The sequence below is a fragment of the Vicia villosa genome, linkage group LG1 (genome assembly GCF_029867415.1).
Source record: "Vicia villosa cultivar HV-30 ecotype Madison, WI linkage group LG1, Vvil1.0, whole genome shotgun sequence".
In the NCBI taxonomy this organism is placed as follows: Eukaryota; Viridiplantae; Streptophyta; class Magnoliopsida; order Fabales; family Fabaceae; genus Vicia; species Vicia villosa.
In genome coordinates, this window is record NC_081180.1 from 223,844,180 (window position 1) to 223,864,667 (window position 20,488).

Sequence of the window (20,488 nt, forward strand, 5' to 3'; positions counted from 1 at the left end):
TTTAATGGAGAAGACCTTGATTCATTGAAAGATCGCAAAACCGCGGTTCATCGACCAGTTTGACCAAAAAGTCAACGGACAGTCAAAAATGCAATTTTTTGTCAACATCCATATTTTGTCAAAAGATTCATCATGTGATCAATGGTTGGTCATAATTCATCAAGAAAAGTTCAGAAATCAACAAAACTCAAAATTGCAAAATTAGAGTTTTTTTTACCTAAAAGTCAACTGAACTTTGACCGACCATAACTCTCTCATAATTTATCAGAAAAATTCCAACCAAAGCTCATTCTCAAGGAAATTAAATTTTCTACAACTTTGATGTTGGGCCCGAGGTCAAGAAATGCTTCCGCCTAAGAGATATAAGCCAAAACATTACAGGTCATTTTGAAAATCAACAAAAAGCTATTTTTTGTCAAAGCCCATATCATTAAGATAACTTCTCCAAATGCAAAAGCGCTTCCAAAGTGGCTTGTAGAGGACATCTTGGGCTTTCCAAAAAGTAAAAGAACACTTTCATAGGATCATAATTGAGGGAGATATGCCTTGATGAAGTTGACCTTTTTTTGGAAAAATGCATGAAACAAGTAATGACCAAAATTTGATTTTTTTTTCAAAAAGGCCAATTCTTTTGTGATTCAATCTTGATTCTCATATGTTTAAAGATATTCACAACATATCCATGATTCATGACATTTTTATTTCATTTTAATTAAATTTTATTCATTTAAAGTTTAATTAAAGTGAGATAATTCAAAGATATTATCAAAGATGCTTATGGTTGCCAATCAAGACCAATTCAAGATGCTTAAAGATATTATTGCAAGATTGAAGAGAATAATACTTGAGTAATTAAACTATGGTTAAGTTTTTTAACCTAGCATAAAAGAATATTCCATTCTTTTTCCACAAAATCAATCATGACAATTTCCACTTGCAAGGCTTTATGATCATATCTCTTTGCCTATAAATAGAGCTTCATTTTCTTCATTCAAGGAAAAAAAAAGAGAGGAACAAGAGGAGAGCACAACAATAAACACCAAAGCCATAGCATAAGTTTTATATTTTCCAAGAGTTTCAATAAACTTGTAAAAATCAAGGCTCATTCAAATAGTCACTTTCAATCAATTTCAATCACTCTATTCCACTCTTGGGACATCATAGAGTAAGTAAAATGTAATTTTTAATATGTAGTAGTGTTAGGAGTTCATGAATTAAAAACTCCATATTTATGCATATTTTCAATTTCTCAAAAAAAATGTTTTAATTTTAGTTTTAAGTTGATAAAATGTTTATTTAATTTTTAACATAAAAATATTTTATTTCTTTTCATAATTAATTTATTTGGCTTAATTAATTACTAATTATGTAAATATTGCTTTTTAAATTATTTTCAACCAATCAAAAAACTCCAAAAATATTTTCCTTTTAGACTTAGGTTTATATTTTTTATAATCTAATTTTTGACATATAAAATAATATTTTTCTTGTTAAGTTTAATTATTTGTTTAATTAGCTTGTTAATTAACTTAAAATCAATTCCAAAAAAAATCACAAAAAAGAATGAATTAAGTTTAATTTGTTTTATATTTATTTTTGTATATTATTTAATATTATTTCTTATCTTTTTCCTTTGTCCCGAATCAGAATAAAAGATCAAATATGGCAGAGATTGTATGCAGTTGATTTAAGACTTTTTTGGAAATTTATCGTGTAGTCGCTATGATTCTATCAAGCTTCTGATAAATTTTCATTAACTTTAAATCCGAGATCATCATTCACTCACCATCGATCTTCACTAACATCGTGAATATACTTGACTAGCTTCAAGATGATTCACGTGCTAACATACTAACAATTGACTTTAATTTCCGCATTTTATTATATTGTTCTTTATATTTCTTGCTTTATGCTTTATTTTATTATTTATTATTTATGTTTCTGTTATTTTTTCTTTGTCCATTTGGACATATTATTTATATTTCTGTTATTTTTTCTTTGTCCACTTGGACATATTATTTATATTTCTGTTATTTTTTCTTTGTCCACTTGGACATATTATTTATATTTCTGTTATTTTTTCTTTGTCCATTTGGACATATTATTTATGTTTCTGTTATTTTTTCTTTGTCCACTTGGACATATTATTTATGTTTCTGTTATTTTTTCTTTGTCCATTTAGACATATTATTTATATTTCTGTTATTTTTTCTTTGTCCATTTGGACATATTATTTATGTTTCTGTTATTTTTTCTTTGTCCATTTGGACATATTATTTATGTTTCTGTTATTTTTTCTTTGTCCACTTGGACATATTATTTATATTTCTGTTATTTTTTCTTTGTCCATTTGGACATATTATTTATGTTTCTGTTATTTTTTCTTTGTCCATTTGGACATATTATTTATGTTTCTGTCATTTTTTCTTTGTCCATTTGGACATATTATTTATATTTCTGCTATTTTTTCTTTGTCCATTTGGACATATTATTTATATTTCTGCTATTTTTTCTTTGTCCATTTGGACATATTATTTATATTTCTGCTATTTTTTCTTTGTCCAGTTGGACATATTATTTATGCTTCTGCTATTTTCTCTTTGTCCATTTGGACGCATTGTTTATGTTTCCGTCATCTTCACTTCTTCTATTTTTAAATCAAAAGTGAGCTAAGCAATTAAGAGCCCATGGATAACCATGGATACAAAGGGTGCTTAAAACCTTCCCTTTGTATAACCAACCCCCCGAACCCAAAATCTGTCAAAAGGTCTTTCCTGTTCTTTTATGCCTTTCCTTTTTTGGATAAAATAAAAGTCGGTGGCGACTCTTGCATAAAAAAAAATATAAAAGATAAAAAAAAGAGCAAGGAGTCAGTTCGCCTCAAAAAACCGAGTTTACAGAACTGGCGACTCTGCTGGGGACTGAAAAATCTTTTCAAAGAGGGGTTACCTTAGAGTTTTTGATCACTTTAATATTTGCTTATACTTGGTTATTTTGTACATACTTGTTATTTCATGCTATATGTGTGGTTCCGTCACTTGAGATACATTATGGACAAATCCTAACCAGGATTAAGTACACCTAAGAATTAGGTGGAGGGTATAGTCATGTACAGGCGTACGTGAGAATCCTTCCGCTCAGTGGAGGTTCCTTGTTGGTAATATATGTTTAGCATGTTTCGTAGCGAAGACATTATTGCTTTCATTGAACTGTAGAAGCTGAGTTGGCCGTAGAACCCCAACCCATCCTGGCCTTATTAGGTTGTGGCGCAGAAACTATTCAGGTGAAGACTTGGATTAGTTGTCATGCGGAGAGCCACACTCAGACGAGTATTTCTTGAGAATATTGCTAGCTCACAAGTTCAGTTGTGCAAGCCGGTAATATCCGAAAGAAAAATGTAGACTCTGACGTATTAGTAGAACATGTTATGTAGGTGATTAACCCTAGTACTATCCCATATTTGGTTCTTTGACCTCATGCTCGTCACGTTGAACTTTGGAACCTACCTTATGTGCACCATGTTTGTGTTACAATTTCTGTATATGTGGCATTCATGCATTCATACATTCATAAAAATCTTTTCCTTTGATTTCCAATGAACTCAGAGGTCTTTTTTTGTAAACATCGTATGTTTCATCAAACTCAATGGATCTTGGGTGTTGATGGGGTGAAAACTCTAATCCACCAAAATGGATGATTGATTTTGATGATAACTTGATCAATGCTTTAATCCAATGCTTGAATGTTTGCAAATTAATATCTTAAGTTCTTTGAAACTCAAATAATATAAACAACAATTGCATCATTTGCATACATACATCCATGTTACCCAAGAAACTTATCCTTGTCTGTCTTCATCTTCGAAGTTGTCTGTCTACCATCGAGCTGATTCTTCCACCTCGGAATCCTCTTCCAGAAGGTTTTAGGTCTGATTTTCATTGTCCTTTCCATCAAGGGGCAGCGGGCCATGATTTAGAAAGATGTTTCCCTTTGAAGGCCAGAGTTCAATAGTTGGTTAGATCAAAGTTGTTATCTTTTAAGAGTGTTGGTCCCAATGTTGTCACTAATCCTTTGCCGAATCAGAGTGGCTGAAAACGGGTCAGGGACAATTACCTCCCTAAAGCCTGTGTATCAAGGCAGGACAGCTCATCCTCGTCATTGATTAGTCACTAGGCCATGTTTCCTTACTGTTTGCATTTCCTCAGTGGTATTTGTTTGCTTTTAAAATTTGTTTATTCCTGAATGTTAGTTTTAATGAAATGAGCATCGTATGTTTGAATTCATTTTCATCTACTATGTCTATGTTTATGCTTCTTTTACAAAAAAAATAAAAAAAAAATCTATTTTGCTTTCTCTATCAAACTTGTGTTTTATGCAAAGATTGGAGGGAGGATGATGACAACGAAATACCCAATTTGTTGAACTGTATGCTTTCAAATAAAACTTTGCTGACGATGTACAAGCATTGTTTCAATTCCCAAACACTGGAGAAATAAGGAAGTTAATCCCTTGTCAACCCCTTTGAGCCTAGAAGTTGGTGTTTCTTTCTTTACGAAATAACCCACATTTTAACCCGGGGCAGGGTAGTTCCCATCTAATTTGGTTGTGCATTCTATTTAAAGAGAATCATTCAATACACCTTTCAGCAAGTGTTTTAATCACAAGCTTTCCTCCGCGTACATCAAAGAAATGTTGGAGACGCCAATCAAAAGCTAATGATGGTTCATTATAATCATTAAGCAAGGTAGTCACTATCTTTCAGAAAAAAAAGTATCAAAAAAAGAAAATCAACGAAAAACCTGCTAAGTCAAAATCAAAAAATGACTTAGGCAAAAATTAAGGCATCCCGCTGACTGTAAGTTCAAAATAAACAGTTCAGGCAAAAGTTAGGGATATCAAAAGAAAGAAAATAGAGAGAAGTCAATAAATTCTTGAACCACAAAATGTTGTGACTATCAAAAGGAAGAAGTGACTGCCATCACTAAGTTTTCTTGGCTTGTGAACTTTCATCATTACAACAGGTAAAATTCCAGAAGTCTCTTGGAACCTGAATGCATATTTTGAATTAACTGGGTTTAGGACTGAAGATCATCACGAAGATGGGATGGGTTACAAAAATTTTGAGCCTTATACCTTTTATTTTTTAAACCGTGAACCTGACCACGTTACAACCTTCAAAAGCCCTAATTGAAGCAAGGTTTATTTTGAAAGCATACTACAACAAGGTTGCGTAAGCTGACTCCCAAGAGATTTACCAATCATTTATGTTGATACCATATCTTTGCTTTATCTTTCACATTGATTGTCTTAACCTTTATGTTTTGACCAGTGATGCCATTTGTTTTACACATATATAACATCATATAAAAGTGACTTTGATTTCAAAAATATGTTTTGAGCATTGCATTAAAATTACCATTCTTGAATGAACATTTTATTTGCAAGTAAGCACTCATCTTCTAGGAAGTTCAAACAGTCGAGAAACTTGGTCAGTGATCCTATCAGGGGCACGTTACTTTAAGATCCTGTTGTTCATATGTTTAATCAAGATTTGTTGATCAGAATATCCTCTTCAAGATGTATACTATGGCAAGTCTTCCCAACATTCATTTCAAGAATTGAATATGTGATCAGTTCATCCCTAACATAGTTCAGTTGAAGCCATGATCAGTTAACTTGCAACAATTATTCAATCAGGGGCAATCTTCTTCAGCAATCCTCAAGCATAGTTTATCAGTCCTTCTTAAAGGATCATTTGTTTAATACAGTTATCAGTGTGACAAGAAGTTTATTCAAGCATCTTCCAAAGCAGAGTTGGTAAAATTTCCGTGTTGAGGAATCAAAGCTCCAATCTTGCCTCACAAAAGAGTCAATCCCAGTTGTCATAAATAACTACATTGCATTGAGCATTCATCATGCACAGAAAAAATTCAAAATCATGCATAGAAACAAATTCATGCTCATTTATATTTTTCCAAGTCTTGTTGTTATCAACATCTTACCTTGAGATCAAAGTCCAACTTACTTGGCATTGACCTTTAATATTATTCAATCACGCTTTACTCTTGATTGATCTTTATTTATATTCAATCATGTTTTACTCTTGATGCTATTTGATCGTGCTTTACTCTCGGTTGGTGTCTCAATCATGTTTTACCCTTGATGTTGTTCAATCATGTTTTACTCTTGATGACCTTTGATATTGTCCAATCATGTTTTACTCTTGATTGTCTTTGATGATGTTCAATCATGTTTTAGTCTTGATTGCCTATGATGTTATCCAATCATGGTTTACTCTTGATTGCTTTTGATAGTATTCAATCATGTTTTAGTCTTGATTGCCTATGACGTTATCCAATCATGGTTTACTCTTGATTGCTTTTGATACTATTCAATCATGTTTTAGTCTTGATTGCCTGTGATGATGTTCAATCATGTTTTACTCTTGAATGCCTCTGTCAATTTATACTCCTTTCCAAATTCATTCATATTTTACTCTTGAATTATTTTTGATGTGGGTTCCAGAGATTTTTCTTTCTGAACGTCTCTGTTGATTTCCTGTCCAAAGTTCCTTTCACGTCTTACTCTTGAAAGCTTCTGTCGACTATTTCTTTCTTTTGTGAAGTCTGATTCTATTCCTGGATGACTTATACCTTTTCCCCAACGGAGTCTGTTTATTTCTCCCCTGTGGTGTCCTGTTTCCATCTCGTGGAAATCATATGCATTCATAATCATAAGCATTACATTGGATCTCAGGTTCAAAAATTGTGTTTTTATATATATTTAAGTCTCTTCAATCACGTCGAAACGAAGATTTCCAATCTTCACACCTCCGGATAGAAGAAACTTAAATAGGGGCATCTGTTGCACCCCAATTTTTAACCTCTGAGATCCCATCATTTTTCTAAGTATCATGATCATTATCATTTATCATCATGCATATTTTTATTTACTAACAAAAAAATAAAAAGAAAAAAAAGAGTTTGTTGCTTGTGTGTTAAAAACAGGAGAATGATCAAGAGAAAGCTGAAGAAATTAGGGTTTGAGGCCCACAAGAGGTTCAACATTCTCTCAAGATTCAAAGTTTCCTCCAATCAATATTCAAGTCCAAGGATGGCTCAGTTTAAGGCAGACAACTCTCCAGATCGCCTGAAGCACCAAATTAGGGTTTTGACCTAATTTCACCAGAGGATTGACTTTTAATCAGGATATGATTCCAAGACTCAAAATATGATTCAAAGGCCTTCAAATCAACATTATATTCAATTCATGTCATTTAATGGAGAAGACCTTGATTCATTGAAAGATCGCAAAACCGCGGTTCATCGACTAGTTTGACCAAAAAGTCAACAGCCAGTCAAAAATGCAATTTTTTGTCAACATCCATATTTTGTCAAACGATTCATCATGTGATCAATGGTTGGTCATAATTCATCAAGAAAAGTTCAGAAATCAACAAAACTCAAAATTGCAAAATTAGAGTTTTTTACCTAAAAGTCAACTGAACTTTGACCGACCATAACTCTCTCATAATTTATCAAAAAAATTACAAACAAAGCTCATTCTCAAGGAAATTAAATTCTCTACAACTTTGATGTTGGGCCCGAGGTCAAGAAATGCTTTCGCCTAAGAGATATAAGCCAAAACATTACAGGTCATTTTGAAAGTCAACAAAAAGCTATTTTTTGTCAGAGCCCATATCTTTAAGATAACTTCTCCAAATGCAAAAGCGCTTCCAAAGTGGCTTGTAGAGGACATCTTGGGCTTTCCAAAAAGTAAAAGAACACTTTCATAGGATCAAAATTGAGGGAGATATGCCTTGATGAAATTGACCTTTTTTTGGAAAAATACATGAAACAAGTAATGACCAAAATTTGATTTTTTTTTCAAAAAGGCCAATTCTTTTGTGATTCAATCTTGATTCTCATATGTTTAAAGATATTCACAACATATCCATGATTCATGACATTTTTATTTCATTTTAATTAAATTTTATTCATTTAAAGTTTAATTAAAGTGAGATAATTCAAAGATATTATCAAAGATGCTTATGGTTGCCAATCAAGACCAATTCAAGATGCTTAAAGATATTATTGCAAGATTGAAGAGAATAATACTTGAGTGATTAAACTATGGTTAAGTTTTTTAACCTAGCATAAAAGAATATTTCATTCTTTTTTCACAAAATCAATCGTGACAATTTCCACTTGCAAGGCTTTATGATCATATCTCTTTGCCTATAAATAGAGCTTCATTTTCTTCATTCAAGGAAAAAAAAGAAGAGAGGAACAAGAGGAGAGCACAACAACAAACACCAAAGCCATAGCATAAGTTTTATATTTTCCAAAAGTTTCAATAAACTTGTAAAAATCAAGGCTCATTCAAATAGCCACTTTCAATCAATTTCAATCACTCTATTCCACTCTTGGGACATCATAGAGTAAGTACAATGTAATTTTTAATATGTAGTAGTGTTAGGAGTTCATGAATTAAAAACTCCATATTTATGCATATTTTCAATTTCTCAAAAAAAATGTTTTAATTTTAGTTTTAAGTTGATAAAATGTTTATTTAATTTTTAACATAAAAATATTTTATTTCTTTTCATAATTAATTTATTTTGCTTAATTAATTACTAATTATGTAAATATTGTTTTTTTAATTATTTTCAACCAATCAAAAAACTCCAAAAATATTTTCCTTTTAGACTTAGGTTTATATTTTTTATAATCTAATTTTTGACATATAAAATAATATTTTTCTTGTTAAGTTTAATTATTTGTTTAATTAGCTTGTTAATTAACTTAAAATCAATTCCAAAAAAAATCACAAAAAAGAATGAATTAAGTTTAATTTGTTTTATATTTATTTTTGTATATTATTTAATATTATTTCTTATCTTTTTCCTTTGTCCCGAATCAAAATAAAAGATCAAATATGGCAGAGATTGTATGCAGTTGATTTAAGACTTTTTTGGAAATTTATCGTGTAGTCGCTATGATTCTATCAAGCTTCTGATAAATTTTCATTAACTTTAAATCCGAGATCATCATTCACTCACCATCGATCTTCACTAACATCGTGAATATACTTGACTAGCTTCAAGATGATTCACGTGCTAACATACTAACAATTGACTTTAATTTCCACATTTTATTATATTGTTCTTTATATTTCTTGCTTTATGCTTTATTTTATTATTTATTATTTATGATTCTGTTATTTTTTCTTTGTCCATTTGGACATATTATTTATATTTCTGTTATTTTTTCTTTGTCCACTTGGACATATTATTTATATTTCTGTTATTTTTTCTTTGTCCACTTGGACATATTATTTATATTTCTGTTATTTTTTCTTTGTCCACTTGGACATATTATTTATGTTTCTGTTATTTTTTCTTTGTCCATTTAGACATATTATTTATGTTTCTGTTATTTTTTCTTTGTCCATTTGGACATATTATTTATGTTTCTATTATTTTTTCTTTGTCCATTTGGACATATTATTTATATTTCTGTTATTTTTTCTTTGTCCATTTGGACATATTATTTATGTTTCTGTTATTTTTTCTTTGTCCATTTGGACATATTATTTATGTTTCTGTTATTTTTTCTTTGTTCATTTGGACATATTATTTATGTTTCTGTCATTTTTTCTTTGTCCATTTGGACATATTATTTATATTTCTGCTATTTTTTCTTTGTCCATTTGGACATATTATTTATATTTCTGCTATTTTTTCTTTGTCCATTTGGACATATTATTTATATTTCTGCTATTTTTTCTTTGTCCATTTGGACATATTATTTATATTTCTGCTATTTTTCTTTGTCCACTTGGACATGTTATTTATGCTTCTGCTATTTTCTCTTTTACCATTTGGACATATTATTTATGCTTCCGCTATTTTTTCTTTGTCCATTTGGACATATTATTTATATTTCTGCTATTTTTCTTTGTCCACTTGGACATGTTATTTATGCTTCTGCTATTTTCTCTTTGTCCATTTGGACATATTATTTATGCTTCCGCTATTTTTTCTTTGTCCATTTGGACGCATTGTTTATGTTTCTGTCATCTTCACTTCTTCTATTTTTAAATCAAAAGTGAACTAAGCAATTAAGAGCCCATGGATAACCATGGATACAAAGGGTGCTTAAAACCTTCCCTTTGTATAGCCAACCCCCCGAACCCAAAATCTGTCAAAAGGTCTTTCCTGTTCTTTTATGCCTTTCCTTTTTTGGATAAAATAAAAGTCTGTGGCGACTCTTGCATAAAAAAAAATATAAAAGATAAAAAAAAGAGCAAGGAATCAGTTCGCCTCAAAAAACCGAGTTTACACTTTCCAATATCCATTGATCTTTCCATATGGAGAAGATGGTTATAGACCAAATGTTGCCCACAGAGATCTTGACATATTTGATGATAATCCAAGAAATAGATTGACTATTCGAGAATGGCTTGCATTTCGGATTCAAACTCGGTTAGCAGAGGGTAAAACTCTTTTGTCGTCACGGAGATTGTTCCAGCAATTTTTGGTTGATGGGTACACGATGCTTGAAGGGGAGAGGTTGAAATGGCTCAGAAACAACCAATCTAAACTTAGAGTGTCAAAGTATAACAATCTCAATCCAGAAGGAGATGAAACTCAAACACCAGGGTCAAGTATCGGTAAAAGAGTTATCTTACCCTCAACATATGTAGGTAGTCGGAGATTTATGGATCAGCTGTACTATGACGGAATGGCTATCTGCGGTAAGGTGGGATTTCCTGACCTATTTATTACATTCACATGCAACCCTAATTGGCCAGAAATTCAAAGAGCTTTGAATCCACTCAACTTGAAACCACATGATAGACCTGACATCATTGCTAGGCTTTTCGAAATGAAGTTTGATAGCCTTTTGTCTGACGTCACAAAGAAAGGGGTCTTAGGTAAAGTCCTTGATTGTAAGTCATTTATACTTGTAGTCTTTTCATACTTACAAATTACAATGCAGAACTTTATTTTGAAAATATTTTTATTTCAGATATGTACACCATATAATTTCAAAAGCGAGTATTGCCACATGCACACATTCTTATTTTCTTGCATCCATCAAATAAATATCCGGCACCAGACGACATAGATAAAATTATTTCAGCCGAGGTTCCAGACCCATTGAAACAACCAAGGTTATATAATTTGGTGAAGAACCACATGATACACGAACCTTGTGGGAATGCAAACCCAAAATGTCCATGCATGAAAAATGACAAGTGTTCCTAGTTTTTTCCAAAGAAGTTTCAAGATGTGACCATTGTTGATCAAGATGGATATCCTGTTTATAGAAGGAGAGATAATGGTTATACAATTTAAAAGAATGGAATAAAATTTCATAGCGGTCATGTTGTTCCACACAATCCAAGTTTACTAATGAAGTATGAGGCACACATAAATATGGAATGGTGCAATCAGAGTACTTCAATAAAATATCTCTTCAAGTACATCAACAAGGGTTCTGACCGAATATCTGCTGTCATTGCTCCAACTGATAGCACAAAAGAGGGTCATGTCGATGAAATCAAACAATACCTTGATTTTAGATACGTGTCTCCAAGTGAAGCATGTTGGAGGATATTTTCTTATTCTATTCATGGAAGGAAGCCAGCTGTTGAAAGATTATTTTTTCACTTGGAAGGAGAAAATTCAGTGTACTACAAAGATTTCGAACAAATTGGAAATGTCTTACTTAAAGCAAGTGTGACTGAATCAATGTTTACTTCATGGTTTGTTGCCAATAATGAATATGAGGAAGCAAAGTCTTAGACATATGGCCAATTTGTATCCAAATTTGTTTATATTAAGAAATCAAGAACTTGGCAACCGAGGAAGAGAGGTTAAACAATTGGTCGGTTAATTTGGGTTCCTCCGACAACTGGTGAATTGTATTATATGAGGATGTTGTTAACTGTTAAGAAAGGACCAACAAGTTATGATGATCTTAAAACTGTTGAGGGGATTAAGCATAAAAGTTTCCGAGAGGCATGCTTTGCAATGGGGTTTCTACAAGAGGACAAAGAGTTCATTGAAGCTATTAAAGAGGCGTATAATTGGGGTCCTGGAATATTTTTGCGAAAGCTTTTTGTTACTATGTTGTTATCAGTTTCGATGAATAGACCAGATCACGTTTGGCGAAACACTTGGATCTACTTATCTGATGGAATTCTTTATGAACAGTGTCATACCCCAAAATTTGCCCACTGTATTTTCATGCAAGCATCAAAAGCTCGAGACTCAATTGAGTACACATTCTCCTAATCAAAGGCTTCACAATTAGGGTTTTGCTTCTCTCCAAGGAAAATCAACTTCTGATACCTCAAGTGAACTTCATGGCCTCCCATATGCCTCACAGTATCCTCTTGCCAAGTTTGAAACTCTGATTCATAAGATTGCTCAGTCAACAGTTCAAAAGATCAACAGTCGACCAGTTTGACCTAAAAGTCAACTACGGTCAAATCACAGTCAAAACTTATGATTTGTGGTCAAACATCAATATTTTGAAGTCACATTCGTCAAGGATTGATCATGATTCAACAAGAAAAGCTCCAAAATCATCAAAAACCAAGGTCAAGAAATGCTTCCGCATATGAGATATAAGTCAAAACATTAAAGGTCCTTCTAGAAGATCGCAAAAAGCTGTTTTTCGTCAGGAGCAATATGATCAAGATAAAACCTCCAAATGAAAAATATGTTCCAAATTGGCTTGTAGAGGACATCTTGGGCTTTACAAAAAGTACTGGATCATATTCATGTGATAAATATTGAATGAGTTATGACTTGCACAAGTTGGGTGATTTTTGAGAAAATGCATAAAGTGAATATTGATCAAAATTGATTTTCTTCTAAATGGGCCTATATTTTTATGCTTAGAATGTGTTTCTAATCTGGTCCACGACCTCTAGGCCCATCCATACTTTTTTCAATATTTATTTTATTTATTTTGAATTTTTATCCACTTAAGTTCAAAATAAATCAAAATAAATCACCTAAAAATCAAATAATTGGAAGGAGGTGCAATAAGATTGATTTCTCAGTCACAATCAATCAGAGATTGAGTATTGGTGAACTAAGCAAGTAATTGAAGAAGATTGAGAAAATTTAGAGGGATTTATGAATGATTGAAAATCAAATCTCAATCATTCCATTCACCTTGATTCTGATCCAAAGTGTAATTCAACCTTTATAAAGGCTAGGGCACGCTCAGAGTTAAAGGAGGAGGATTGGCAGCCAAGAACACCCTAATCAAAACTCAATTTTTTCCATGAAAAATCATATTTGGCTTTGAAGTTGTAGCCATTCTTAAAGGGTTTTGAAGATGCATTCACACTCCCATGAAACTCCTGAAGCGATCCATACTAATACTGAGTCGTAGAGCATCCGTAATCATCATCATTGGAGTCACGGTTTGCACCATGTTTTTAATTTTCGATTTCGATTATACACACATCATAAATCATATTTGAATCCATGGTTGTGTTTAGAATCTTGTTTGCAAGCTATCTGTGCCATTTGAGTCGAGTTTCATTGCAGATTAAAGGATCCACCATAGCTAGGGTTTTGGAGCTCTAAATTGGGGACCGTAAACAGAGGCGAAATTAACCCAAACCGGGGCCGCCAACGTATTTAGACTGAGATACTGAGTCAAAACATGATCTTAATCGTTATTTATCTGTTGTTTTGGTGATTTTTGTATGTACAGGTGGTTTAACTACGGCCATCATCGCAGCAGAACAATGGCTGATTCGTAGCTAAGGAGACTGGTTCTAGAAGATGAGGAAGATGACTGTGTGGCAGCATGCTATTGGTCCAATTCAAATGTCGGGCGGCACGCGCGTTCTTCCGATTTGTTAATTTTTTTTTATATATTATTTAAGGCGCGTTCCAGTAACACATTAAACGCGTAGTGCAAGTGGCTGGGAATGTAAATGCATGTGCTTGAAGGAAGGGGTTCGATTCCCAGATGCCAATGTGTTTTAATTTATTTTCTCTTGCTCACAGATCATGTGTGTATGGCCATTGAAAGCTCGCGATGCATCCTCGCGTTCTACCGTTAGATCATCATACAGCTTAATCCAACGTCCATAATGCAGCACTCCATGGTGGACCCTCAAGGCCTAGCCACACAGGATCTCTCACGCCCAGGTTTTGTTTTTCCTTGTTATTTTTATTTTGTTCTTTTTTAAAAAACTTTTTGTTTCCCTTTTTTACAAAAACTCAGTTTTTAATTAAAACCAATTTCTTTCTTTTATGTATAGAGTTAACAATAACAATTAGGATTAATAGAATTAGGTTTCGATTTTTTCTTTTCACACTTAATTTTAACTTAGGGCAATTAAGATTTAATGCAAATTAACATAATTTAGTTTTAAGTTTAATAATTATTTAATTTTTTTATTTAGGTTTAATTAACCATAAAATCACAAAAAACCTAGAAAGGTCATATTAGGGTTTGCCTGTTCCCACAAGGCCCTTTGGCCAAGATATTAGGTTTAGGTTTCTACCTAACTTAGTTAATTAGTTTTTTAGCCAAATAAAATTGGTTTAATTAATTAGGTTTTAATCAATAATTAATTAATTAGGGTTTAATTGATTAATTTTAATTTAGACTTTTAAGTTTTATTAACCATGGTTAACTTGTGCCCTAATCAGGGTTTGCGAGGTTTGTCGTTAGATCTTTCATACACTAAAAATTTCTTTTCTTTGTGCAAATTTTCAGGGTTACCCCAGGGTTCTTCAGACACGCGCCGTAACAAACGAAAAGCTAAGTTCTAATTCTCTTCTTATTTAAATATAATGTTACTGTTATTTTGTCTTAAATTAAGGTTTGCTTTAAATAGTCAATGAGTTACTCCTACACTCACCATTATTTATTTTCCTCTTAAATTTTCAGAATTGATCAAGGGTTCGAGGAAGATCAAGGCATTCAAGAATTTTGACTAATTATTGTTCCCTCTTATTTTCTGTCTTTTATTTCCCCTTCCCCGCATGTGTTTATTGTAATAATGTAGGACTTTTATTTTTCTGCCTTTAATTTCTGCAATTTTAAACTGGGTGGTTAGTAATCTTAGGGAGTGCAAGCCTTGAACTGAATTAGATCACTAATTACAAGATAACAATATCTGAATTAATCACCTGATTGTGCCACACACACACCTTTAGGGTAACCCTTCTTGTTGCCTGTTGCCTTATTATATGTTGCCTCTAATTATACTAAAAATAGTCAAGTCCCTCGATTCTGAGGATACCTAAAGCAAGGTTGCCTAAGGAGATTGAAAATCATCTAGTCCTTCGATGTTGCCTCGGTAAAAGATGATTGTCCCAATTGCTAAGGTATCCTCGCATGATGCCTAAATAGATTAATGACTATTCTATCCTTCCTTAAAGACTACCTACCTCTACATGGTAGGGACAGTTTTATGGCGAACGATACTTTTCTCGATGACCCTTAATATCCAATTGAAAGACTTCGTGCCCTCTCATGGTATGGATAGACCCTTTCACCCTGAAAAGCTAAAAGAACAAATTTCAAAACTTAGGGTAATTGCTACTAATTGTTTGCTCTAAAATCAAAATCTTTTTCCCACACTTTTCAAAATCAAATTCAAAAAGACTACGCTTATTTACAAGATAAAGTTCTTCTTCAAAGTTTTTATACAATTCAAAAGTGAGCTAAGCAATTAAGAGCCCATGGAAAACCATGGATGCAAAGGGTGCCTTACACCTTCCCTTCGTATAACTTACCCCCCGAACTCAAAATCTTTTAAAAGGTTTTTTTCTGTTCTTTTAGCCTTTCTATTAATTTGGATAAAATAAAAGTCGGTGGTGACTCTTGCTTAACCACGACATTTCAAAAAAGTCAGTTCACCGTATTACAAACAGAGAAGATTGTCAATGGATCCAGGTAATGTATTTAATTTCTTGTCATATAATGTTTAATTTATATAACACATTTTTTAACAGTCATTCATTCTTCCATGATTTTAGAATTGTCTCTAACTGCTGAAGAGCTCCAGCAACTTACATTGATGGAAATTGAAAAGCAATTACAAAAAAAACAGACGCAGCCTCCATGAGTTTAAGCCGAAGCCATATCCTAAATATTATGTTTTGGATTTTCTTGGAAATCGGTTAATATACGATGAAAGGCAATATGATATTCCAGCTAAGATAGCTAAATTCCAAAATTTGTTTAAGTCACTAATAGGTATATAGAGACTATTTTCTTTTGCTCTATACTATTATCTATCATATATACAATCTTTTGTCATTCCATATTTACATGGTTTCAATTCTCTTTATAATTAATAAGTGAAAAAAGCATTTACATATGCTACTGTGAGGGTTGTACTTTTTTCATGCACATTAAAGTATCAACCATTATGTTTGCCGTTCATTTCTCACATTATTTTAGTTGCATCAATTCTTATAAATGTATGCTGTCAGTAAGCATTTCTCAACAACTCATAACATTTGTAAGCAATACGTTAACTTTGACTATGACAACATTGAACATTTTAGGAGAGTTTTCATTACACATAGAAAACAATCAAAACTTAGCCTATTAGCTTCTTTACGTCTTCTTGTCCATACAGCATATCACTAATGTCCTTTCCAACCAAAAAGAAGATCCAAAAACCAGTCCAACTTACACATTACTTATAAATTATAAAACCTTAAGGCTACTACATATAAAACTTCCTACATAAACATACCGCCATTAGGGAAACGATTTTTCACAAACACATGCAACCTATTAGGAGGATCCAACAGAGTGATATCAACAACGTCCCCCCTCTTTAGACGCCTTGTCCTGACAAACTCATACCATGCCTTGCCAATGTATTTCTCAAAAATGTTCCTTTTGGCATCCATGATCTTACAGTAGTACAGCTTCCCAGTGTCGAAGTCCAACATCTCGATTTCCCTCTGGTGTGTCAATAGGAATGACTCTGATGCTTCTCTGGGAAAATGCTGAAACAACAAACATTCTTTAGGTGCTACGCATTTAATTATTAACCTACTGCATGTTATGTGTATTAAATAAAGTTTGTGTGCGTTTTGCTTTTCAATTAAGCACCATCATGACCGCATTGCATCGATTTTGTTAAATAAATTGGGATAACTGGCACCTGCTTCAGTGCATTAAGTATGGGGACATTTATATCAAAGAAACTATTAAGATATGGTGATTTGGCAACTGATTCAATGCCATTATAAGTTGACAACATTAAGTTATATATATATATATATATATATATATATATATATATATATATATATATATATTACAAATTGCCAATAAATATTAAATTTTATGGGGTCCATTATTATGTAATTATATAGTAATTTTTTTAACTTAACTTGACAATGACTAATGTTTAACATGATAACTAACTTTTTTTTTCGTATTTAGATGAACAAGTGGGAATTTTTCACCAAATTATGGATGCGGTCACTGAGCAGAAAGGATGTGTGTTTTTTTTGTATGGTTACGGTGGTACGGGAAAAACATTTATGTGGAACACACTTTCAGCCGCTTTACGTTCTAATCGTGATATTGTGTTGAATGTTGCATCAAGTGGAATAGCAAGTCTACTTCTACCAGGAGGAAGAACTGCACATTCAAGATTCAAAATTCTCGTTCCATGTATTGATACATCTATTTGTAACATTGAGAAAAAATCTGACCTTGCTGGATTGTTGCAAATGACTTAGTTGATCATATGGGATGAGGCTCCAATGGCTAACAAGTGGTGTTTCGAGGCTCTTGACAAATCATTGAAAGATATAATGGGTACAACTGAGAAACCATGTGAAAAGATTTTTGGAGGAAAGGTTGTTGTCTTTGGTGGTGATTTTAGACAAATTCTACCAGTTGTACCAAGAGGTACAAGGTCTAATATAATGCATTCAACAATAAATGCCTCATATATCTGGGAACATTGCAAGGTTCTAACACTCACCAAAAACATGTGCTTGGTATCTGGGTCAAATTCAAACAATGTTGAAGAGATAGAGAGTTTCTCAAAATGGATTTTACAAGTTGGAGATGGTAAGGTATCTGAACCAAATGATGGATATGCTGAAATTACTATTCTAAATGACTTTCTTTTAGCAAATTTCTTCGACCCAATTGAGACTATTGTTAAAAGTACCTACCCAAACCTCATTGAAAATCTCACCAATCCTGAATTTCTCCAAAGTAGAGCTATTATAGCGTCTACATTAGAGGTTGTGGACGAAATCAACAATTACATTACTAATCTACTTCCAGGTAAACAATTCTCTTTCATATTAACCAACTTAATGGTTTAGCACTGCATTTACTTTTACATTTTATTCATTTTTCATGTAATGTTCTTATTAGGTGATGAAAATGAGTATTTGAGTAGTGATTCTATTGATAGATCTGAAGCTAATGACAATGAGGCTTTTGAGCATTTGACTCCAGAATTCTTAAGCTGTTTGAAAACTTCAGGATTACCTAATCATTCCATGAAATGAAAGATTGGCACAACAGTAATGTTGATTCGGAATTTGGACCAATCTGAGGGACTATGCAATGGTACCAAATTAACTGTAACAAGGTTAGCAAACCATGTTATTGAGGCTAAGATTATTTCAAGTACACATGTTGGAAACACTATTTACATACCTAGAATGTCTTTGTCCCCTTCTCAATCACCTTGGCCATTCAAGCTAATAAGAAGACAATTCCCCATTATTGTTTCTTTTGCAATGACAATAAATAAATCACAAGGGCAATCATTAGACTATGTTGGATTATATTTGCCAAAGGACGTTTTCAGCCATGGCCAACTATATGTTGCAATGTCAAGAGTCAAAAGTAAAGCAGGTTTGAAAATCCTAATTCACGACAAATACAAAGTTGCATTACAACATACCACTAATGCCGTTTTCAAAGAAGTTTTTCACAATGTTGTTTAGGTATTCTCCTTCTTATAGTTGCAATTATTTATTTCCGTTAATGAATAATTTAAATGTATCAATTTTTACCCTTCATAATGGGGTTTTTAATACGTACTTTTTATCTTTTTTGCAAGGAAAAACAATTATAACATCAACGAAGATGTTCGGCAATCTCACTTCTAACAATTCAGCATGGCAATTATTCAGGTATTACACTTATACAACCATACATATTGTCATTGTTATTACCAATTGCATACATATTTTCGAATTTATCATTTTTGATTTACTGATAATTCTTTTATTTCTATTCTTTTCAGATTCTTTTGTTACACTATAATATCCACTTTCATCTATAGTCGAAGTACTCATGTAGACAAATTTATTAATATTGCATATCTATCTATATTTTTTATTTAAACAATCATTCAGTATATTTATAAAACATTGTTTTGAGGTTATTTTAATTATAATATATATACTCTATGATATTGTGGATGAAACTATACATTTCTCTACCGTGCTTTTAAACTTTGTTTTACATTTTTCGTTCGTTTTACATCTTAAGTTTTGCGATACCCGTGCGGACGCACGGGTCTTCTACTAATTTAGTCAAAAGTATTATGAATATTCTCGAACAAAGAAACGAAGGTGGAATATTACAATCTGATAAAAAAAGCATTATTCTTCGAAATTTCCAACTCAGAGCTTCAATGTAAGATCAATGCCATCACTATTTGTACCAGTCAGCTCTTCTTCTTCTTTCACTGCTAAGAAGTTAAAGTAAGGTCTACCACCATGTCCATCAAAATGAACACTTGGAGACGAAGGCATCGGAGGTGGAGGAATTTCAGAAACAACATATTGTAGAAAGTTCGCATCACCGGAGACATCATACTCAGAATTGAACTGTTGGTTATTGATCTCCAAAGTGCTGCCCCATTGTGCATCACTGGATAATACATGAAGAGAATTTAGTATGACAAATGATAGTAACAACTTTAGTTTCTTTGAATGGAAAAAAGATAAGAAAGAAAAAGTTAGTGATAAAAAAATTCAGTAATTTATAATTAAGACATTATTACCTGTAATACTCATCTGTGTGATTGTGGCTGCTAACACCATCATTTTCAATGAACTATGGAATCAGAAATTTGTCCAAAGATGAAGTGTTAGTTTGCGTTATTTCAATTATTTTTATAAGATCGAGATGGGTAAAAAAATTGTAAGAAATAAGATAATAACAAAAATCATAAAATACTACTAAAATGAAAAATATTACAAATTATTTGAAGTATTTTTACATGATAATTTGGTAGCAAGTATGCTCGCAGGAAAATGATCCATTTTCATATTCCTTGAACACAAGTGATTAGTACCACGCATGATTCTATTTAATATATGGATCGTTGGACAGTAAGATCGTGAAATCATAAGATTTTACGATCTAGATCAAGATCTTGATAATTTTACCTGCATCCGTTAAATATTTATAGAATACCATGTAACCAT

The 20,488-nt window shown here is 32.3% G+C and overlaps 2 protein-coding genes across 2 annotated transcripts; both read left to right on the forward strand.

Moving 5' to 3' along the window:
* The first annotated feature begins 11,443 nt into the window (after positions 1-11,443).
* Positions 11,444-11,812, forward strand: LOC131595711 (uncharacterized). The gene has a single exon (XM_058868158.1). It carries the CDS (start codon positions 11,444-11,446, stop codon positions 11,810-11,812), a length of 369 nt encoding a protein of 122 aa, XP_058724141.1.
* Positions 11,813-17,785: 5,973 nt separating this feature from the next.
* LOC131595717 (uncharacterized) lies at positions 17,786-18,550 on the forward strand. The gene is made up of 2 exons (XM_058868167.1): positions 17,786-18,320; positions 18,414-18,550. Exons 1-2 carry the CDS (start codon positions 17,786-17,788, stop codon positions 18,548-18,550), a joined length of 672 nt encoding a protein of 223 aa, XP_058724150.1.
* The last annotated feature ends 1,938 nt before the right edge of the window (positions 18,551-20,488 follow it).